General features: G+C 36.2%; 1 protein-coding gene across 3 annotated transcripts in view; it reads right to left on the bottom strand.

The window, feature by feature from the left end:
* The window catches only part of FAM214A (family with sequence similarity 214 member A), a 97225-nt gene that overhangs the window by 33943 nt on the left and 43276 nt on the right, over nt 1-20006 (bottom strand). For all 3 annotated transcript variants that reach the window (XM_036735110.1, XM_036735111.1, XM_036735112.1), the window contains exon 3: nt 472-656. In XM_036735110.1, coding sequence (XP_036591005.1) covers nt 472-656 — 185 coding nt within the window. The remainder of the gene's footprint in view (nt 1-471; nt 657-20006) is intronic.

Genomic DNA, 20006 nt, shown 5'->3' with positions numbered 1-20006 from the left:
TTAGGTAATAAATTATACAACATTTTACTATACTTCAACAAAAGCATGGCAAGAAGAGACGCCTTAGAAAAGCCTATTAACCTGAGTTTCAATGTCATCCATAAAATGAAAGGGTTAAAATGGATAATCTCTAACTCTATGACAGGTAAGTAACGTATGATCATGACAGATAGCTCTTTACCCTGTAAAATGGAAGAACAGATAATATATTACAGTGCAAAAATAAATCTGTAATAGAAATCAACACATTTTTACCTTAAATACTCAGATTGTGGCCTATATCTGCTACATAAGCTAATTTGTCTTCCTCTTGTCATTTAGACTCAGATTTACCACTAAAGAAAGACAACTTGTGGTAAAAATTTCTCCCTACTGGGAACAGAAAGCTGGATCAAGAGATATTTGTACTGGATCTACAGTTAATGGTGACCAGTATAAAATCAAGGTATTAACACACTTATATAGTTATACCTGGGCCAATTTATCACTGCATTCATGTTTTGCTTTTATTGGATAACTTGACTGCGCTGGAGGGCAATGAAAGCTTTCAGTTCGACCTTTCACAGAACATTCAGGTGTTCGGCCTTCTGTAATTAACAAGGCCAGGGAGACCAAGAATTCTTCTGCATCATATTCAAAGTATTCATCTAGTGTATCTGCCATGAAAAAAGATAAATTTTACATTAATATATCTTTTAGAAAAAAATCATCTTTTGAGTATCAGTCCTCAAAATGTTTAATAGTATGTAATATTTCAATTTCAAGATTACTTATTTCCAGCATAGAAAGTAAAGCATGATACCTAGGTTCCAGTATTACAACTGATTTAATGTGTTATCTTATAGAAGACAGTTACTCTTTGTGTGCTTCAATAAAAAAACCAAACACTTTCTATGCCTACTTAATATGAATATATACTGCATATGGTATATGTAGTATATATGTCACAGTTTTCTCAAACAGTACCAACTTAAAATATTTCTCTTTTATCCCCACAAACCATCAAAAGAATCCAAGAAATGCCAAAATTTCAGCAAACAAAAAGTTTTCTAAGGTACAGAAGGCACATTTCTCATAAGAACTCTTTGAGGTAGTAACTGAAGTCAACTGACTACAATAAAAATATTCATAAACTGAAAAAGATGAAAAATCACTTAATCAACAAGGACTTATTAAGTGCTTTCTGTATGTCAAGCACCACACGTGTACTTAGGGATACAAAACAAGAGAAAACAATGGTCCTTGTACTTAAGGAGCTTACACTCTAATATGGGGAGTTAGCATGCAAACAATTATGAACATTAAAGATATATACATGTAAGTGGGAGGAAATCCCAGAGGGAAGGCACCATGGGAAGATTGGGGGAGGGCACAAGGAAAGGCTTCTGTAGAGTTGATGATGATAGACCATTAGAGCTAAAATTGTACATTGGAAAATCATATGCGGAGATGATAATTGAACCTATACAAGGGGATTAGATCACCAAGGGCGAGAGTATAGAAGGAGAAGAGAAGAGGGCTGAGTGCAGGAGAGAGCTTTGGGTGAACACTCATGGTTAGTGGACTTGATTTGGATAAAGAACCAAGGAAGAAGACTGAGAAGCAGCTTTTAGAGAAGAAACAGGAGGGAATAATGTCATGAAATGGCAATTACTCATGAAAATGCACACCTGTAAATACAGATCTATGTAGCTCAAGGAGAGGGGATACTGTATAGCCAGTGTAGTAGTGGTGATGAATTGTGATACTTCTACTTGTAAAGCCCATGAAAATTGCACTGTATTTGCTAACAGAAATGCCTGTGCAATTGTGGTAGCAAGGCAGTGCTGACCAACCATGTTGTCTTGATTTCTGGTTTGGACAACATAACTATAGGCACAGTGTACTATGGCAAAATGACACAGACTATTGTGTTACGTATGATGGAGGAAAAATAAGTGTAAGATATCATTTCTGCCCGCAAGGGAATTACTATCAGGTTGAGGATACATTTGCACATAAAAAAGTAAGGAAGAGAGATAATATAGTGAAAAGAATACTAGATTTGGAGTCAGAGGACTTGGGTTTAAATCCTGGCTCCATTACTCTCCACTTAACCTATGGGACCCATAGTTTTCTCTTCTGTAAGATGAAGGAGTTAGACTAGAGAACCTCTAAGGTCTCTTTATCACACGAAATATACACTGCTATGAACAAACAGCATAACGCATTATAAAAACAAGTGCCAAACTGAGTCTAAAGAATACTGCGGATTGGGCTGGGACTCTGAAGCAGGAGACTACACTTGGGTTTTTGGATGATAGGTAGCAATAAGGCAGAAAGGAGAACAAAAGATACTTTGAGCAGAGGCCCAGAAGCTGGAATACACATGTTTGGAAGGAAGTGAATAGAACCTGATACTGAATACCAAGTAGTTAGGCACAGAAGTCTGAGAGGTTAAGGCTGGGGCTAGATTGTAGTGGGCTTTCAATGCTAGCTAGGCTCAAGAGGTTGGACATGGAAAAATCACATAATATTGGTGAGAAAGGGAGTGATTTGATTAAAGTAGTATTTTGAGAAGATTGTCAGTAATATTCAGGATGGATTAGAACAGAGGGAAATTCAGACAACTGAAAGGATTTGATAACTGGTTAAACAGAAACATAAAATTTTATACCCGGAAGCAACCACAGAGGCCATATAATTCAATTTCTCTCCCCACCCCATCTTACATAGAAACAATGGTCTAAAGAAATAAAATGACCTTCCCAAGGTCACATGACAACTTGGAACCCAGATCTCAACATAAAGTGCAATATATCCCTTCCACTACTAGCTCCTACTACTTGAGTTGAAAAGATTGTAAGGGGATAAGAAATGAGTAGTGAGGAAATGAAGAAAAAGTGATATTAACTATATCATAACATTAATTGCCCCCCCCATCACTGTCTTGATGTGGCAGAGGGGCTTACATAGCTCAATGAAACTATGAGCTATGCTGTGCAGGATAACCCAAGATGGACAGGTCATAGTGGAGAGTTCAGACAAAAGATGATCCACTGGAGAAGGAAATGACAAACTACTCCAGGATCCTTGCCAAGAAAACCCCATGGACAGTACTGATAAAATTGATGATAAAAAGAGGATAGGATATCTGAAAATGAGCTCCTCAGGTTGGAAGGTGTCCAATACAATACTGCGGAAGAGTGGAGAACAAGTAGAAGTAGCTAAAGAAAAAAATGAAGCAGCTGGGTCAAAGCCAAAAGGAAACTCAATTGTGGATGTATCTAGTGATAAAAGGAAAGTATGATGTTGCAAAGATCAATATTGCATAGGAACCTAGAATGTGAGATCTATGAACCAAGGTCATCTGGGTGTGGTCAAATAGGAGACGGAAAATAAACATCAACATCTTGGGTGTCAATAAACTTAAAAAGACAGGAATGGGAGAATTTAATTCAATGATCATTACATATACGACTGTGGGGAAGAATCCTTAGAAGAAATGGAATAGCCCTCATAGTCAATAAAAGGGTGAGAAAAGCAGTATTGGAGTATAACCTCAAACACGACAGAATGATATATGTTCAAATGCAAGGCTAACTGCTGAACATCGTAGTAACAGAAGTCCATGGCTGCAACCACTGATGCAGAAGAGTCCAGTTGCTCAATTCTATGATGATCTACAAAATCTTCTAGAAATAGTATCATAAAAAGATGTCACATTCATCGTAGGGGATTAGAATGCTCAAGTAGGAGATCAAAAGATAATTGGAATAACAGAGAAGTTTGGCCTTGGGGTACAAAAATGAAGCATGGCAGAGACTAACAGAGTTTTGTCAAGATAACTCCTTGGTCACAGCACTCTTTTGCAACAACCCAAAAGGTGACTCTACACATGGACATGACAGACTTCAATTTAATTAAGGGGAAACCATCAGACCATAAAGGTATGACCTAAATAACATCCCCTACGAAGATGAAATGGAGGTGAAGAACAGATTTAAGGGACTAGACCTGGCAGATAGAGTGCCTGAAGAACTATGGACAGAGATTTACAATACCGTATGGAAAGCAGCAACAACCTAAAGAAGAGCAAAAAAACTGTCTGATGAGACTTGACAAATAGCTGAGAAAAGAAGGAAAGCAAAAGGTAAGGGAGAAAGGGAAAAAAATATACTCAACTGAATGCAGAATGCCAGAGAATAGCAAGGAGAGACAAGAAGGTTTTCTTAAATGAAAAATGAAAAAAAATTGCTAACAATAAGGTTAGTGGAGGTGATGGAATTCCAGGTGAGCTTTGTAAAATCCTAAAAGATGGTGCCAATAAAGTGCAGCACTCAATATTACAGCAAATTTGGAAAACTCAACGGTGACCACTGGATTGGAAAAGATCAGTTTATATCCCAGTTCTAAAGAAGGGTAAGCCAAGGATGTTCAAATTATTGAACAACTATACTCATTTCACATACCAGCAAGGCTTTGCTTAAGATTCTGCAAGCTAGGCTTCCGTAATATGTAAACTGAGAATTACGAGAAGTACAGACTGGTTTTCAAAGAGGAAGAGGAGCGAGAGACCAAATTGGTGGATTTTGGAGAAAGCAGGGGAGTTCCAGAAAAGCAACTACCTCTGCTTCATTAACTACACTAAAGCCTTTGACTGTGTGGATCAAACAAAATGTGGCAAGTCCTTTAAGACTTGATGCACGTACCAAGAAGCAACAGTTAGAATTAAATATGGGACAACTAATTGGTTTAAAGAGTGAAAAAGAAGTACAACAAGGCTGTTCATTGTCGCCTTATTTTTTTTAACTTATGTGCAGATGGGGTTATTTAAATATCTGATTTCCTGTTCTATTAACCCTGGCAATTTATATTTTTGTAAATATTCACCCATTTCATTTGAATTGTCAGTTTACTGATGTATATAGTTGGGTATATTAGCTCCCAATAACTGCTTTTATTTCTTCTTCACTGTCTATGAATTTACCCTTTTCATTTCGGTACTGTTTTTTAGTTTTTCTCTCACTTTAAAAATCAAATTAGCTAATGTTTTTATCTATTTTTTTTTAAACCAAGCTCCTAGCTTTATTTATTACTTCAACAGGTTTTTGTTTTGTTTTAGTTTTTAACTTTATTAAATCTCTTTTGATTTCCAGCATTTCTATTTTGGTGTTTAATTGGGGGATATAATATATTTTTCTAGTTTTTTTAGTTGTAAGCCCAATTAGCTGATCTGTTCTTTTCCATGAATATAATCTAAAGAATGCCTTTGATCCTATGATGAGATATTTCCATCTTGATTCTATCTTTTAATTGATAATAAGAACTATAACCATTATATATCTTCACTAGTAAATCATTTTAAAGTATTTCTACTGCTTAGAGTGCTACGGGAAATTTCTGGGCCAACTTTTTAATGAATGTATATGTATATACATTCTAATACAATTATTTCCAGGAGTCTACCAAGGCAGCACTTCTTGACTTATCTTGTGGTCTGAAAAAGATAATGCATCTCCTAAAACCCCAAATTAATACTTAAGGGGTAGCTGTTCCTACCCCACTTAGCCACTAGGATTCTTTATCTTTAGGATAAGAAAATATTGGACCAAAAAAGAAAAGACACTTTTTAATTGCACGATGCAAAACCAAAATCTAATTGCTTTTGATAGGTTCTAAGATACATAGATGAACTAAACAGATGAAAGGAACTCAAAAGCTAAATTATAAATATAGTTTCTGAGAGCACTTACTTGCTTTGGCCAAGTTATTGGGATTCCTTTGTTTTAGTGTTTTCATTTATATAAACTAAAAACAATAATAGTTGCCATCCAGCTATTTCATGAGTAGAGTGAGAAGAGAATTATATAAAATATGCACACAAGAAACTTGCAAGGTGCTACATAAATCCATGACTATATAATAACCCAAATAAGTTTTATTGTGAACTTCCATAGCTGCTCACTCCAATCCCAAAATTTTGATCATGGGGTAGCATGCTATGAAGTGAAAGAGTCTCAGAACTCTGGGTCATACTACTGAAGCAATATGGTTAACGAGAGTAAAATTTAGGTGATAATCTCTCCAATGATACGATTAGCAAAGTTCTACATGTTGACTTCTTGACAAATTTTTGGTATTAAAAACTCACAAGAGTAGAGGAATTGTAACTGTTCATGAAAACACAGCACAAGGCAGAAACTAAATCAGGCTTTAGAACATTTGACGAAACTTGTTAAAAAAAACCCCAGACATTCCAGACATAAACAAGTAGAGCTCAATAACATCTTACTTATGAAGTAAAGACCAATTTTTGCAGGTCGTATTGTATCATGGTAACAACATGATTCTACAGAAAATAAGTTTTATAGCATATAAATATTCCAAGATGGCTAATTAGGCAATCAAAAGCTAGTTAAGTCTATACTTATTGTATTTCTTCTCTTTCAAGAACTTCTAAGCATAATTATCAAAACTATTTGGTACTGGTTAAAAAAGACTTATCTATGGAACAGATTAGAGGTAAGAGAGGAAGAGGAAGAAGATAAATATTGTGGAATATTTTGGTATCTTTCCATATAGCTTCAGGCTAAATTTAAATATTATTAGAATTTCCAAGAAAAATGTAAATGTACTTTTTAAAAGAGCTAAATGATTTGGTTTACATTTTCCAAACTTGCATAGAACCAGAAAGCAAATATGCTTTCTGAGTTCCCTCAGTCACAAAATAAAGCACGGAGTTAATTACTTTAAAACTGACTGCCATAATATGATAATACACAATAATAGCTACAAAACAAGCACACCTGTGACCCAGTGTTCTGACAGAACTAGACTTTAATGATGTTGCTGAAAGAAAAACAAAGACCCATCTATACAAAACGATTAACAGCAGTTTTTTTTTCTTAATACCAACAAACTGCTCAGATAGTTTTAAGAGATTTGTCCATGAAAAGTTAAACAATAATATTAGAGAAACAAAAACAGATGCCACAAAGAGATATGATATAATATTATTTACTAAATGAATTATGAAGAAAAATTACTAATAGTTGGGTTGGTCAGGGAAGAAATTGAGATGGTTTAAAAAGGATTTAGATAAATGATAATAATAAGATACAGACATAAGCAAGTGGGAGGTAACACTGTGGTCTGTTGGGAGTCTAGGTTTGGCCTTGTAGAATAAACAGTAAGACAGAATACTGGATGGTACCATGGGACTGGAACCAATTTTATTAGAGGATAGAGACTGGGCCTAGAGGAATAGGATAGGAGATTGAAATTTTCCTATTATGGGAAGGAAAAGTCTGGAGCATGAGATATTGTAGTGGAAGGCCTCAGGAATCAATGGAGTGGAACAGAATGAAGGCCTTGGGAGAGATGATATGTAAACAACTATTTACAAACAAGTTATATACAAGACAACTTAAGAGATAATCAACAGAAGGAAGGCACAGAATTAAGGGAGGATCAGAAACAGCTTTTTGTAAAATGGAGAGCTTGAAGGAAGCTAGGAGATGAATATTGGGGGTGGGAAGGGAGAGAACATTCCAGGTAATGGGGACAGCCAATGAAAATGCCCAGAGTTGGGGCAAACTAGCATGGTATTCTCTTCCTCCCTGATGGAGGTCAATAACCCATGCTCGTGTAAGGTGTCGGGAGAAGCTAGCAAGAGTAAAGGAATAGAGAGATCCAAGGTTCTTTTAGCTTCCACCTTTGAAATGGGATGATTGTTCGATGCCAATCTCTTTTCAGGCTGCTGACTCTGGGAAGAAGCCAATGTGAGAGGAGCTGTTAGTCTTTAACATGTCCCTACCCTCAAAGTTTGCTACACTAGAAATTTCAGGAAATCTTTCCCTTGGGTGAGATTTGGAACTCTTTTTCTTGGTTGAACCAAAATACCTTCCTCCAAATTTTATTGGGAGAGCTACTTCATTCTATACTGTCTGGTATATATTCTTATATGTATACCTTCCTTGATTTCTATTTTGCTATCTACTTGGATAAAGGAGTTTCTTTGCTATTTGCATCCATTGTGGAACTAGTATTTGGTGAGAAAGAAGTCAAACCTTGGATATAAAAGCTTGGGGATCCCCTTTCCCCATTAATGAATAGTGATGAGGAGTTTAGCTAGAACATTAATGTTACTTTCCCTAGATTAACAATATTTAGGGGAGAAGATAAGTTATAATTCTAGCCGAATAGTCCCTCTCTACTGAGGAGGGCAGAATAGCTGACCTCTGTCCCAGCCTCCTGATTCTCCTCCTGGCAGGACTTAGAGAAGAGTCAAGGGGAAATGATCTCAGAGATGTCTATTCTTGCCTTCCTGCAAGCCATATCAAAAGAGCAGCATTACATAATTTTTGCAAAAGTATGTATACACTTAAAAAGAAATCTAACATAAATCATAACAAGGGTCATCAATTGGTTGCTCAGGACCATAAGACTGAGAGTGGGCCACTGTACTCTAGAGATAATTGAAATCTACGAGTAGTTCAATGAATTAACTAACTTTGCCTGAGTCAGCATAGTGCTTGGAACACGGTAAATATTTAATAATTTTTTTGAGGGGGGAAGGCAAGGCAATTGGGGTTAAGTGACTTGCCCAAGGTCACACAGCTAGTAAGTGTGTCAAGTGTCTGAGGCCGCATTTGAACTCAGGTCCTCCTGACTCCAGGACTGGTGCTCTACTCACTGCGCCACCTAGCCGCCCCTATTTAATAAATTTTTACTGGCTGATTTAACTAGTATAGAGGAAATAATAAAAATTATCGGGTAATTGCATCTGGTGTTTTTACTTTTCCTGACAGAACCAGGGGTGGGGAACCTGTGATGTGTTTTGTGAAGTTTGGATTCAGTCAAAGGGCTGCACTTGAGGAACTAGAGGGCCACATGTGGCTTCAAGGCTGCAGGTTGCCCACTCCTGGAATATACTCTGTTCCTGGGCCCTGAGTACATTACCTTTGTCTTCATCCCTTTTTTCCACAAGAGATCCCTGGAAGTGGGACTGGGGAAGGGAATAGTAGTTTCTCCTACCTGCAAAACCTTTGCATTATATTCACTGTAGAAAAGAACATGCAAGTAATCTGGAGAGAAGATGAAGAGAAACCTAGATTATACACCTTTAGAAAACTAAGAGAAATTTCTCCATTTCTCTTTGCCTCTCTCTAATCAACAATACATAATTAATTAGTAATATGAAATACTGTGAATTTTATTGAATTAGCCGATAGTAACAGTGCTGGCTTAATAAGAACCCTTCTTTAATTTAATTTTCTTTAATTTCTGAAGTAAGGTCACCAAAGAGTCTGTGAGGGACACAGGAACTTCTTATTTATTAATTCATTTACTCCTGTAAACACTCAGTAAACAAAATAAACCCAACTGAAAATTCACCAGTTTTAGGGTCTAAATTCTACAGAGAGTAAATAGAGAAAAAGGCATGAAATTTAAGAAATCATCCACCGGCTTCCTCCTACCATAGCTTCCTACTTCCTTCAGTTTCCATACCATTGCTACTTCCATTTCCCCAGGTCTAAAATGTGCTGTCCACCTCCCCCATCTCAGCCTTCTTTCCACACTCCTTCCAAACCTAACAATGAGCTCCTTGAAGTCTTCCCTAATATATGTAACTGAAAGTTATTTTACCCTCCTCAGATATCATATAATACTTTGTCTGGACCTGTTGTGGTACCTAACGCATGTTTGTTGAACTGAATTTAACATTCAAGGCATTCCACTGTGTATGTTACAATATATGCTGAATTCAACAAATTTGTGTTAAGAGCTTATTTACTATATGCAAGTCACAATGAATACAAAGATGAAAAATAGTTCTCATGGAGCTTTCAGTCTAGTGCGAATGGGGGAACATGATACACATTATATAGACAAATAAATATGTATAATTAAAGTGTGTGATAGAGTTGACATAAAAAAAAGAAAATAAAGGACACATTCTATTTTTTTGTGCCACTAGGTAAACAGAAGTTACAGCTTTGTGTGAGAAAATTTAGCCTGTTTTGTGCAGCTTACTACTGGCAACACACATTCATTAGTAGACTACCACAGACAATTTGGGATTCTTTTAGGTTACTAAAGAACGAACCCTAATTTAAAGTAGATAAGAGTTTTTAAACTCTACAAGGTTCTGCAAAGCTAAGCTCTCATCCCAGACAAACTAGAGTAAAGTCTAAAAGTTTTAGTTGGTTGCTATAAAAGTCTGCACATCCTTTTCAGACCAAATGTAATTTCCTGATACAGAAGGCTGAAGGCACTTAAGTACCACCAACATTCCACTCTCAGTGCCAGAACAATTCAACCAACTGTATTTGAGGTGGTCTTTAAAAAAAGTTTAGAAAAGCAGATATGTGAAACTAAGAAAAGAGTTAAGAGTAAAAACGAAATAGGAAATTGAGAAAAGGTAAAAGGAAGACAAATTAAAGTGGGAAAGACAGAACGATAACATGGTAAGGAAAATAAGAATGGTAAAGGGAGCACAAGGAAGGAAAATTCCAATAGAGATGGTGGGGGGAAAAGGGTGGGTAGAGAAATAGGGAGAGACTGAGAGAAAAAGGAAATCAAAGAAAGTCTATACCTGTATTCCCTCACAAAAGAACTCAGAACTCAGTAAGTCTCTCTCAGGCCTTTTGTACATGTCTTCCTCCTAACAGCCTTACAAAGAGAACTCCAATTTACAACCATCCTGACAGTTTTTCTACATAAAGTGTTACAGATGGTAATTAGGTCAAGATGGCCCACAAAAGTCAATTTTTCCTCAAAATAAAATATGGTTAGCACTATAACTTAATTTCTATGGGCCCATATAAACCAAGATGCCAGTAGTACAATTACCTCTGCCCAGACATCCCAGGCCTCTAGAAAATGTCTCTCATCCAGCAATGAAAGAAGATTCCTACTTTCCTTCCCTATCTCTTTATTGTTCCAATGATGAGAAAAAACTTACTTTCTTTTTCTCCCTCTTCAGCTGACCCAGCCTCAGAAGAGATTTTCTTCTTTCCACTCCTGGGCAGTGGAAAGAGGGAATCTTCTAGAAGCAGCAGCAATAAACATAAAGAATTTGTACGAAGATGGCTCATTATTTAGATGGGCTAGTTTATAAATCGAGTATGTATCCTTAGGAACTGCTTGTGTCAATTTTGCATTTACATTCAGGGGATACTATGGAGTTGGCTAAGACCCTGGGCACCATACAAATGGTACAAGTACTAAGAAATTTGCTAAAGACAAAATCTCTCAGATTTCATAACTGCTTTGGTTTTAGAATTTGAAAAGGTAAGCTTATAGAAATCTTGTAGTAATATAGTAGGAAAAGTATTAGGCAGAGGTTCAAGAAACCTGGATTCTAGTACAGCTCTGTCAGTGAGTGTAACCATAAGTCAATACAACTGACATTGTATAAAGCACTGAAACTCTCTGGTCTGTTTCCACATCTACAAAACGTGCAGGTTGGATGTGATGATCTGAAGTCCCTTTTAGCTCTGTAATTGATTCTGCAACAAAAACTAAAAGTAATAATAGCAAAAACAGGTTAACTACGATCATTGCTATACCCTCTTAGGTAAAGCTTGTCCCTAAAGAACTGGTGAGAAAATGTACCTTTCTCTTATCAGGGGAAGTGGGGGGAGCTGTGAGGAGAGAAGAGAAGGGATTATTTGTGTGGGACATTGCATATACTATCACTACTGATAATGTTGGTTAATTTTGCTCAGATGTTTTTTTTTCCAATTTATTATTTGTTTAAAAAAACAGAAGGTTTGATGGGTAATGGAAGAAAGAGGGATAGATTGAAAAATAAAAATTATATAAAATAAAATATATTAATAAAAGTATTAGCTCTACCTTTTCATTGAATGTTAATTTCTTTCTTGCTCTAAGCAACTGGTTTTCATTTATTTTAAAACAATATCCAAGTAAGTAAAACTGTTCTTAAACAGAAATTACTTGCTGGAATTTTCCTTTTGAAACTGGTTAGGCAACTGGCACATTCACATTAATACAATATTTGCTTTTTGGTGGTAAGTAAACTTCACTAATTGTGTAATCACAAAGTACACATGAGGCAAGTTCATGTCAGAGCTGAGCAAGTGCTAATTTCTTCCTCAGAGTTTAAAGTTTTGTCTTAGGATATATTCTCCTAAAGGTCAAGAAATGTATTTTTGCTATGTTTGCAACGACACTTTAATTCGATGAACAATGCAAAAAAAAAAAAAAAAAGATACAAAATAACTTTTCAAATTGACAAAAAATCATAATCTATGACTATGATAATATCAGAGAACTCTTTCCTATTCTTTTTAGGAAGTCACTTTTAGTTCCACTCATCAAAAAGAATAAAAATAACAGATTAGGATGGCAGGCCAAACTTTGGCTGCTGATAATGTTGTTGAAAAGATACTGGGCCTCAAGTTTCCCAATCACGGAATTAGGACAAGAATTTTAAGGTCAGAGTGATGTATCAGTAAGTATTACCATATCATCAATGAACCCAAAAAGTGAACCAGACTTTGCTCTTTGATTTTTGCCAATTTACGTGAGCACTGGGGGCCATGGACTGTATTGGGTTTTTTTTTAAACCAATCATCACTTAATTTGTAAATTGCTAAATGTTGATTATTTGTTAAATACCTGGTATATGTGAAGCATAGTAGATTGTCAGCCTAGGCCCTGGAGTCGGAGGCTCTGAGTTCAACACCTCTGACAAATACCAGCTATGGCTGACCTTGGGCAAGGTGCTTAAATTCTCAATGCTCTGAGCAAATACCAGTAACAATAAGAGCTAAAATGTGTATGTTAGGCACTGTACTAAAGTGCTTTACAATTATTATCTCTAATCAAATCCCTAAGGCTATAGGTAGCAGAGAAGATACAAATCTGCATAGGGAATTGGGGAGTTGTTTCTTCAGGCATTCCCAAAACTAAGGAAATCACAGGACCAGTACTAATCCCCCTGTAACCCATTATTTTTCTATCCTGGCCCAAAATTCAAATGATATTCCTAGAAGAGAACTACAACATAAATTAAGAAAAAGTATACAATGTCATCCTTTGATTTTTCCAATAAGACACTTGTTTTAAAGACTGCTAGGAGGGATTTAGCAAACTACAAAATACAGTTTTAAGGATGGGGAGGTTATCTGCCTCATCCATTTAAAGTTATTAGATGCTAACCCCTGCTACCTTTATTAAGGCAAATCTTTTTAACAAATTGTGAAAAAGGACTTGGTCATAGCCCTTATTTCAACTAAATGCAACAGGAAAGCCACAGAAAGCTACATTTGAACAACTGGTAGCTGCTATAGTGAGGCAGTGTTACTATTCAAATAGAAGGAGAAGAAACTAGTATCCTTTGAGAACTATAACATTGTCAAAGGATACTAAGAGTTAAATTAGAAAAACAGAATTACTGAGGGTGGGATAGTTTCATTCTGATGATTTTAAAAGGGTCAAGAAAAAAAGGGTTATAAGGAAGAATACACTACTGTAGAAAAGAATAATAAGTGTACCGACTTGCTGTTTCTCATAATAAGGGGGTGTAAACATATACAACATGGAGGAAGGAAGGGAGCAAGCAAGCATCAGATGCACCCCACTTTCACTTAAAACAGATAAATGAGAGTCAAACACACATACAAACAGTTTGGTGTAGAATTACATCAAACTGAATGGTGAAACAAGTGTGGATATAGAGGGTGACAGGTGTTGAGAGGAAAGATAACACCAAGGGAAGAGTCAAAAGAGGAACAAATTTATTGAGGGGGGAAGGGATGAAAGGGAAAAAGAGAAGAACTAGAATCCAAGGGGATGCTTATCAATTGGGGAATGGCTAGCAATCTAAGGGGATATCTATTTGTCCATTCATCCTGGTATGTAAATGTAATAGAATATTATTGAGCTCTAAGAAATAACAAAGGAGATCATTTAAAAGAAACCTGGAAAGACTTGTATGAACTGATGCAGAGGGAAGGAAGCAGAAACAGGATGACAATGCATACAAAGGAAAACTACATTTTAAAGAGAAAAAACTATGAAAGACTAAGAACTCTGATCAGACTTCTGGGTCATACAACCAACAAACGGAGGACTAGACATTTTCTCCAGTCTTCCTAAACTCCCTAGAATGAGGCCTATGCACAAGACTTCAATCATTTAAAGCTGTCTTGGCAGGCCAAACCATTAAGTTTAAATGAGGTAACGATCTGATCAATTAATGGAAGAAAAGATTATTCCCCAACATACTCAGCACGGCCTTCCCCCACCAGCCCCTCACACTCTGCCAGGCAGCACAATGAGACTTATCAGTCTTTACTCTGGAATCTACTCAGCCCCTGAAGATGTTGTAGTCTCTAACCGCATATCCTACCCAGGTTTCTGGGACAACTAGTAGCAGAACTCACTTCTACTTACCACCTCCTCTCATTCACACCAAATGGAGGAGACGGAAACATATTAAGAAATGTGCTTTATCTGAGACAGTAATACACTACCCTGATTCAACACTAAACGGGAATGGCATCCAGATGGGGCCAATTCTGTCCCTTCAGAAGTCACTTGATATGGGGATTAAAACAGCTTTGAGGTCTAAACCTGGGGAAGCTTCCAGATCAGTGGAGGGAGACAGAAAGTGAGAGATGGCGAAATAAGGCAAAAAGACTGAAATTTTAAGGAAAGCATTCAGGACAGCAATGTCTTCATTCCTCTCTGGACTTTATTATCCTACACCAGACTCCTCACCATGGGCATTCCTTCTCGCCTTCTCCATCTGCCCCTGTGGCCCCATTTTCTGATTGGCTAGTCCCTTCCAAAACTCCATTTGAAGGAAACTGTCCAACCAATTGATGTCTTTATTCTTCTCTGGTTCCACTCCTAACTCTCCGGACTTTTTCCAGCGGGTACCTTGTCCTCCTTCTCCCCCAACCTCCCCTTTTCAGCTTCCTTTTATGTATGTCTTTCCACATTAGAAAGTTAAGCTCCTTAAGGGCATGGACTTTTTTTCTGCTTGTACTCGTATTTCCAGCACTTAGCACAGTACCTGGCATATAGCAAACTAATGCTTTGACTTGACTAAACAAGGCTAATCAAGAGGAAAAAGCTCAATTAAAAAACCTTAGCACAAGCAAATAAATCAACAGGGAAGACATTAAATCAAACAGAAAGGGAGTGGCTTCCAGTAAAATGAATGAATAACAGATAAGACATTGTAGATTTCCAAGGGTGCACAGAACCACAGCTGGATGTTTTTGAATGGTTCAAGAGAGAAATAAGAATTACAAAAGCAGGAGAAATAATTGGCAGACTAGAAAACCTTGAATTCACAGTGGCAAATTTCACCAAAGAAACCACTAATTGGGAAAGCAAATACAAAGTGAAGAGCAAGCTAGAAAAAGAGGCAAACAGCAATAATGTTAAAAACGACGACAACAACATGATTTCTCTACAAGTAAAACATACTGTTCTCTAAGACAGGATTGATAAACACAACTTTAAGGGTATAGATTTCTCAGAAGAACATGATGAGACAAAAACCCTTAACACCACATTGCCAGAAATAATACAGGTCAGAACTTCTGGAAACAGAAGAGAAAGTGCTAATCAAAGGAAATCTACAATCGCCTCCAGGAAAACAAAACAAAACAAAACAAAACAAAACAAACCCCAACCACCCTATATTGCAAATCCCAAGACTAATGGTAATTAAATTGAACAATTTCTGTAACAATATAACAATTTCTAGAGCAACAGAACAATTCTATAACAATAAATTCTGCAAAAGAAATCAGGGGAAAGATCTTCAAATATAAAGGAAAGGAAATTCAAATAACACAAGACTATTCAGCACCCACCAGAAACCAAAAAACCCACCAAAAAATAGAAGAGATGTATTCTGAAGAGCAAAGGCAGTAAAGATGCAACCCAAAGTGACAAGCTTAGCAAACCTGAGCCTAATCATTACTGATAAAAGAGAGACACTTGAAGCATTCTTAAAACAAAACAAAACAAAAAACTGACTTGAGCAATTATTTGCTTTGTAAACACTGCATAAAATAGAAACACTTTAAGCAAAGTAAAGAAAAGCACAAGTAGGGAGATAAACTACTTTTTAAAAAACAAAACTAGGAAAACAATTATGGCTTAAAAACAACTACTCATAACAAATATGGATATTCACTGCTTTTTTTGGTGTTTGAATTCAAAATAAAAAAATAAAATTAATTTAACACCCACTTGGCAAACTCTACTTGCAAAGAGCTTACATTCTATTTTTTTAAAATGTTTTATATGATCCTTAATATTTAAGTCACATATCCACTAAAAAAACTTTAATGTGTTCTTCCTACTACCACCTACCCTTGAGCAAACTAACAAAATACCAAACAAATAAACCACAACAAAACAAAAATAAAGCCCTCAATACATAGCTGCATAGTCTGTCAAAACAAATTTCCACACTTGCCATCTCTGAAAGTATCTATCTCAGAGATTACAGTCTGATGGGGAGACAGAAACTACATATAAGGCAAATAAATACAACTATATACAAAGTAAATATAAAGTAGCTTGCCATCATTCTGGACACCCTCAATACAATGTAGGATCATAACAGATTTTTTTTTTTAGTTTATATGTTACATCATAAACTTATATCTAATCTGTGGTCCATCAAAACCCCTGGATATTTTTTTCCACCAAAAATGCCAAGTTGATTCAAAAAAACTTAGAAGAATAAATACATCTATCCCTATTAAATTTGATCTTATTGGTTTCTCCCACTTTGAATGTTTCAAGATCTTAACTCTTAACCTTAACTCTGGTAGTGAATAAATTAGTTATCTCACACAAATAGAAAACCAAACGACTACAAAAAATATTTATTTTGCAACAAATGGTTTTGTTTGAGTTGACTAATTTTCAGGAAAATGGTGATAATGTGTATCCTCCCCCTCCCTTGGTGATTTTTGTGTTAATGTAGTGATGATTGGAATGCACTCATTCTCCTGTATTTTACAAGCTTGCAGGTCTGATCAGGAAAGCCTCTCATCCATCACGCTCAATCACACTTCAGAAATCTCTAGAACCACTTTAAAATTAGGGTGGCAAGACAGGGTAGGCTTGGTATTCTTTTAGTCATTCTATGGTTTGGGGTTTTGGTCTGACTCTTGCTTTGGTACAGACCTGGGAAGTGCTATTTCTAGGCTTCATCGAGAATTCTAAAACATTTCATTTGGATCCTGGTGACTTCCCATTGAGCTCAGACACCTCAGAGCTCCTCCTACAACAGGAGTTCTTAACCTCTTTTGTGGCATGGAAGGACTCCTTTGGCAAAACAATGGACCCTTCTCAGAACGTATTTTTAAAAATCATATTTGAAAGGAAAAGCAAAATTTCATTTAGATTTAACAAAAATAAAGGCACAGTTTTTTGCCATTTCAAATTTATGGATTCCCTAAAATCTCCTCATAGACCCACAGGTAAGAACCCCTGCCCCCAAATATTCAAAACTGCCAGATTTTGCTTCTCCATTGTCTCTATCCAGTGTGGTTTGATGCTACAGGTAAAATTAGTTTGAGTCTTGCCTCTGTCTTGATCCAGATCCTAGGACAAACTCAAAGGACAACAGAGCATCCCTGAGTGTGAGATGTGGACAAAGATGACAAAGGGAATCTTATTTAATTCGATTCAATAAGTATTTGTCAAATGCTTACTATGGTGAAAAGTGCTAAAGATACAAATAAAAAAACAAAAAATAGTGTCTGCTCTCAATAAGCTTACATTCTAAAAGAGGAGGAGGAGGAGGATGTTGTTGTTACAAACAGGAGAATCAGGAAAAGCTTAGGAGAAGGATGAAAAAGAAGGAAGGAAACAAGCATTTATAAATACTAAGAGGTTTATAAATATTTTCTCATTCTGATAATCACATAACTCTCAAAGGCAGGAGCTATAATTATCACCCCTATTTTATAGGTGAGGAAACTGGGGCAGACAGAAGTTAAGTGACTTGCCCAAGGTCACATAGCTAACAAGTGTCGGAGGATAGATTTGAATTAAGGTATTCTTGACTTTGGATTCCAGTCCCCTATCCATTGTGACACTTAATTGGGCCTTCTAGCAAGTTAAGTGTTCAAAGGAGCAAGGATAAGAAGAGAGTAAGTTCCAAAAATGTGGGGCAGCTAGCACAAAGTGTGCAAAGACAGCAGACAGAATGCTGAATTCAGAAAACACTGAGTAAGCCAGTTTGGCTGGAATGTAGGCTACATGAACAAGAGAAAAATGAAATTACTGTACTTTTAGTGGCCAAATTAATAGAAGCACAAGTAAACACAACAAAAACTTTATCCATATCAGCAACTTGATTGTACACGGCAATGGAACATTTTGGCATGGAAGAGTAAAACTCATTGACGACATAACCAGCTTGGTTAGAAGTATAGTCCTGTTCTTAGAAGAGCAATTCCTCCCACACACTTGGAAAGAACAGCTGCTTGGCAACATAGAATGGCTTTGAGAACTACCATGTATCTCCAGCGTTTAAATGTTAGTTAATATTAATTTTATATTTGTAAATATACACATATTATATAAATTAGCTGTGGGTGGATTAGTTCAATAAGTGGCTCCTAAACTACAAAGACTTCTGTGAACAGGTATATCATGTTTATTTAATTTCTCAAAATACAGCTATCATACAGGAAAGGCTCTCCTATTTAGACATGAAGTAGATTAAAAATATAAGGCCAACAAAAACAGACTGCAAATAGCATTCTAAAGCAGCTAATTAACACAATTTCCAATTGTTTTTTTCCCTTGTATAAAGGATTTTTTCTTAAAAAAAAAAAATGCCCAATAATACAACCTATATCTAATTGTATGCTGTCTCTGACAGGGGAGGTAAAGGGAGGGATAGAAAAAATTTGGAACTCAAAATTTTTTTAAATGAATGTTAGAAATTTTCTTTACATACAACTGGGGGAAAAAATTAAATATTATATTTAAAATGGCCAGGAAAATCTGGTCCTAAATGTTACAGTAACTTTTCCTTTGAATTAAAACTCAATAATAAAATTTTTATTCTATCAAATTTCTTAGAAGAGTACATAAAAAAGGTGTTCTTTCACTTTCTCTGTTCTTTGCTTTAACTACAAAATAGAAGAGTTTTAACTCTTCTGACTGGATCTAACTTATCTCCAATTATGGGTTCATATGGAAGGAATGAAGACTCTATCTCTCCTAAAAACTACAGAAAATCCTGCTAGTGTACCATAAGCTTATGTGATCCATGATTCAGAGAACTGGGATCATTTTTAGACTGTGGGACTTCTACAGATATATTTCTCAAAATAATAACCACCAAACTCATATATTGCTCTAAAGTTTAAAGTTCATCAACTGCTCTAACTCTAGTCTCTCATTTAGCTCTACAACCCAGAGACGCAGATATGATGGGTATCAGTATTCACACTTTGCAGATGAAGAAAAAGTTAGAGGGGTTTAGTGATTTGTCCATCCAGATGGTACAGTGGCTAGAGCACCAAGCCTGGAGTCAGGAAGTCCTGAGGTCAAATTTGCCCTCAGACACTTACTAGCTATGTGACCGTGGACAAGTCCCTTAACTTTGTTTGCCTCAGTACTTCATCCCTAAAACGTGCTAGAGAAGAAAGTGGCAAAGCACTGCTCTATCTCTGCCAAGAAAATCCTAAATGGGATCACAAAGAGTCTAATATGATTGAAATGACTAAACAACTATTTATCTTATAACTAGCAAGTGTCAGAAGCAGGATTTGAACTAAAGTTATTTTGATTCCAAATCTAGTCTCTATTACACATTAGCCCAAACCTAGCTAAATGAATGTGACTTGCTATAAATACGTATTCCCTAATCTTGGGAAAGATATTTCTCATAATAATCTGTCTATGTTAAGAATGGAAGGCAAAAGGCTATGTAATCACTTATTATGTCTATCTAGGAAAAAATACCTTTCTTATTTCTTTACTTCCATCAGACCATC

Source organism: Trichosurus vulpecula, chromosome 8 (genome assembly GCF_011100635.1).
Source record: "Trichosurus vulpecula isolate mTriVul1 chromosome 8, mTriVul1.pri, whole genome shotgun sequence".
NCBI lineage: Eukaryota > Metazoa > Chordata > Mammalia > Diprotodontia > Phalangeridae > Trichosurus > Trichosurus vulpecula.
The sequence above is the reverse complement of the archived record's forward strand: the minus strand, read 5'-3'. Positions and strand labels throughout refer to the sequence as shown.